The 4,102-nt window shown below is 39.0% G+C and overlaps 1 protein-coding gene across 1 annotated transcript; it reads left to right on the forward strand.

Moving 5' to 3' along the window:
- The first annotated feature begins 2,611 nt into the window (after positions 1-2,611).
- LOC133750361 (keratin-associated protein 13-2-like) lies at positions 2,612-3,199 on the forward strand. The gene has a single exon (XM_062179943.1). The coding sequence runs from the start codon at positions 2,636-2,638 to the stop codon at positions 3,197-3,199; it is 564 nt and encodes a 187-aa protein (XP_062035927.1). The 5' UTR covers positions 2,612-2,635.
- Positions 3,200-4,102: the final 903 nt, after the last annotated feature.

Below are 4,102 nucleotides of genomic sequence, written 5' to 3' on the forward strand. Positions count from 1 at the left end.
AGCATTTTATTAGTTCCTACATCCTCTTCTGAACTATGAAAGCCGCTCTGGTTTTATTTTGCCTTTCCTTCCTTTCAAAGGGACACATTTACTAGCTTTTATGGCTTGCTCATTAAATTTGTACAAAGTGCACAATAACTCTAATGAAAAGTGTTAACATAATTAGGAATGGATGGAAGGTGTGTCAGTTGGAACTGACTTATTCCCAAGGTATGTTAATGTTTCTTCCCAGACATTCCTGTGGCCTAGAAAAGCAAGAACTTCTGGATATTAGAAAGTTTTTTTTTAGTAGAATCAACTTGTTATAGAAAGAGAGAAATATTTCTGATTCTAAAGGAGTTCAATGTTGGCGTTATAAGAATGCTAAGTGTCAGAATGGCATAGGTTCCTATAGTAAATTTAATAGGTATCCACTCATAAAGGATAGCTTATTTTACTTTGGTGAATCAAATGGCTCAAGTATTGCACAAAGCCATTTCATGTGATGCACGCCACACTTTGGATTCTGCATGGGAGAGACAATCGTAAAGCAAAATAACTAAGCGCTGTGAAGCAGCGTGCATGCTTGGACATAAAGCAGGTTAATATTCAGGTAGTTAAGGGGAACTCTTTTCAATGACTAGTGTGAATGCCACTTCCCTTAGTTGAAACAAATAAAATATCAGACTAAAAAGAAAAGGAATCGGCATCAACAAGCTGGTACGACTTTTTTCTCCCATTAAGCTAAGTATGATTCAGATACTTTTCTCTTTCTTGGACTAGAAAGTAAAATATACTTGAGATGTGTGAAAATTAGTGACGTATGAAATTCTCCTGTTGAACAATACTCAAAGTTAATATTCTTAGAAGAATGAATAAAGCTCCATTCGGCTTTTTAACTCAGCATAAGTAAGACTAATCGAGTCATATTAAATTTTAAGTTTAAGTTGGATTTGCTTTTGTATTTGCAGGGTATTTGGAACTTAACTCTGCATAAGGAAACTGGGGTTATGAGTTCAAATTTTGCTTCAATCTTGCTCAGAAATTAGGGGGGACGTTTTCAACCTTTCTAAAAAGCAAATTTTCTATGCAAGTATTGATCAAGGAATGTTTAAAATTTCACACAGATATAATACTTCAGGTTAGTAGCTTCAGAAAACATTAGTAATTCCTGAGATGTCATTTTAAGCATACAATCATAATCATAGCTGATAAAAAAAAACTCTATGAGTTGATTTAGGGTACAGGTACAGACAAATGTCTGCTATATTTTTATCAGTATATATATGGAGAAACTTCTAAGGGCATATATTTAGCCAAGTGATTAAAACATCAATTGAGACACTTGTGTCTCACATCAGGATACCTGGGTTCAGTGCTCAGTTCTGGCTCTTGATTCTAGCTTCCAGCTAATTCAGACCCTAGGGAGAAACAGTGATGGCTCAAGTGATGGCTTCTGCTACCTAGGTGGGACATGGGGGTTGAATTCTCCTCTTCTGGCTTCAGTCTGTTCCAGTTCCACTTGTTGATGATATTTGGGGAGTAAATCAATGGATGTGAAATCTCTCTCTGTGTGTGTCACTCTCTCTCTCTCTCTCTCATTCTCTGTAATTCTACCTTTCAAATGAATAAATAAATCATTTTAAAAAATAAAGTCTCACTATAAGTATTGTGTTTATTGCTCCCTAAATAAGCCTAGTCTATGGAAGTCACTCTCTCTCTTTCATTTTTCATTTTTGATTTATTATCTTTTATTTTTGAATGATAACAAGAGAGAGAAAAAGCAAGAGTGAGAAAGAGATAGAGATTTTGTCAATCGGTTCACTCCCCAAAAATCTGCAATAGCCAAGGTTGGACCAGACTTCAATCAGGACCTGGAATTCAGTTTGGGTCTCTCATGTGTGTGGCAAGGATCTAAGTATTTGAGCCATCATCTGTTGCCTTCCAGGTGTACATTAGCAGGAAGTTGGATCTGAAGCAGAGTCTAGACTTTAATCCAGAGTTTCTGACGTGGGATATGTGAATCTCAAGCAAGCACTTAACTGCTGCACCAGACTCTCAAACCCCTTAGAAAACTCATTGGCAAGAACAACAAAGATGGAGGATGATGTTATGTTCTTTAATTCCAAGTACAAAATAGGAGTAAATTTTTAACTAACATGATGTTGAAACTAATAAAAATAGTACATGGAGAAATCCGTGATAATGTGTTTGTGAATAAAAAGACAAATTATTTTAAGTAATAACTTCAGATGCTCCTGATAAATTAATGCATAAAAAGAGTTTATTTAATTCCATTTAGTTCAATAAAAATTAAGTATACACCTGGGTGTGAAAAGGGAGGATATCCAAAAGGTAACCTATAACCCTGAAGGTCAAACCACAGTGAATTCCAGGGGATGGAGACAGTGTGGCTTCCTCCTGAGTATACCAGAGTGATTAATGTACAATTAAGTATATGATGTTGTGATAAGGTAAACTGAAGCACTGACCTACAGAGGCTTTCTATCATAAAAGATGAGCAATGAGGAGGGATCATCAGGACAGGGGACACACCCAGGTCCTGGAGTATAAAATCTCCAGAGTCCACACCATGAGATTCAGATTCAGAGCATCTTCCCACTGGCACTCAGCTAAACTCACAGCTCCTCTCATCATGTCCTACAACCTCTGTTCTGGAAACTTTTCCTCCCGTTCGCTCGGGGTTTACCCACGCTACTCAGGATCCTCCTGTGGCTCTTCTTATCCCAGCAACCTGGTCTATGTCACGAAGCCCCAGTCTTCCAGCACCTGCCAGCTGGGCTTGCCTCTCTCCAGCGGCTGCCAGGAAACCAGCTATGAGCCCACCAGCTGTGAGCCCACCAGCTGCCAGACACCCTGTGTGGTGCCCAGGCCCTGCCAGACTTCCTGCTACCGACCAAGGACCTCCTCACTTTGCCAGACGACTTATACTGGATCTCTGGGCTATGGGTCCAGCAGCTGCCGCTCGCTAGGCTATGGATCTAGAAGTTCCTATTCTTCGGGCTGTGGATCAAGGCAATTCTACTCCTCAGGTTGTGGATCCAGTGGCTTCAGACCCCTGAGTTATGGAGTTCGTGGCTGCTCTTCCCTGAACTGCGGATCTGGAATCTCCCGTCCAACTTACCTGGCTTCCGGGAACTGCCAGTCTCCTTGTTACAGACCAACCTATGCCTCATCCTTCTGCAGATCAGCTTACTGAATTCCCAGGCCTTTTACGCAAAATGTAACCAACTGGCCTAGAAGGCAATGCCAGTAAAGCCCCATCACTATCAGTTCATTTTTTCTTTGGCGTTAAGCACTGACTGACAGCTCAGCTCTTTCAGTCCATGATACTAATGAAAGACCACATTTAGAGTCAAATATCTGTACTCAGAAACAAATGATTCATTCGCTATTGATTTTTTTTCTTACAAAATGTATGGAAATTCAGTTGTGTTTGACCTAATAAACTCATTCACTCATGCATCCAATATGTTCTCATTGTTCTTTATTCATTTTCAAAGTTTGGTTTGTGATCTTTCTTGGGAGATCCTGATTCTGGGTACTCTTTCTAGAAAATCTATTTCCCTAGGACATGGCATCAGGTCTGGCACATTGAGAGATTGCCTGGGTGCTACATTGCCCAAGAACTACATAGAGCGTACCTTCTGCATTCAACTGCTAGTAATTTTGGCAGCATTATTACAAGTATGCCCATAATGTTTTCAATGAAAACATCTGACGATGAGGATCATATTTAGTTTCGAGTTTATGTTTTTGAAACAATATTGAAATAGAATATTTCCAGAAAACATCAAATAGATGATGTAATGTTCTGAAAATATTTTATATAAAGTATTTGAATAAATCTTCCGTATTAGCATGAAAAAGGGAAAATAAGATATGCCAGATAGCAGAGTGAATTACGGTTGGTTATTCACTGTGTGTGTTAGAGGAGATATGTATGTGTATGGGGGGAGACAGAAGACAATGAGAAGACACAGAGAGATTGAGAGACTTAAATGTATTTGGCTTATTGTAAAAAATATGTATATAGTTGTTCCTTATATGTGTAGGGCATTCGTTCTAGAGCCCCTGCAGCTATCAAAATCCATGAATGCTC

This window comes from Lepus europaeus, chromosome 2, assembly GCF_033115175.1.
Source record: "Lepus europaeus isolate LE1 chromosome 2, mLepTim1.pri, whole genome shotgun sequence".
NCBI classification, from domain to species: domain Eukaryota; kingdom Metazoa; phylum Chordata; class Mammalia; order Lagomorpha; family Leporidae; genus Lepus; species Lepus europaeus.

What these genes read in the sequence shown, in the direction of transcription:
- LOC133750361 (XM_062179943.1), top strand. Translation starts at nt 2,636, where the DNA reads ATGTCCTACAACCTCTGTTCTGGAAACTTTTCCTCCCGTTCGCTCGGG.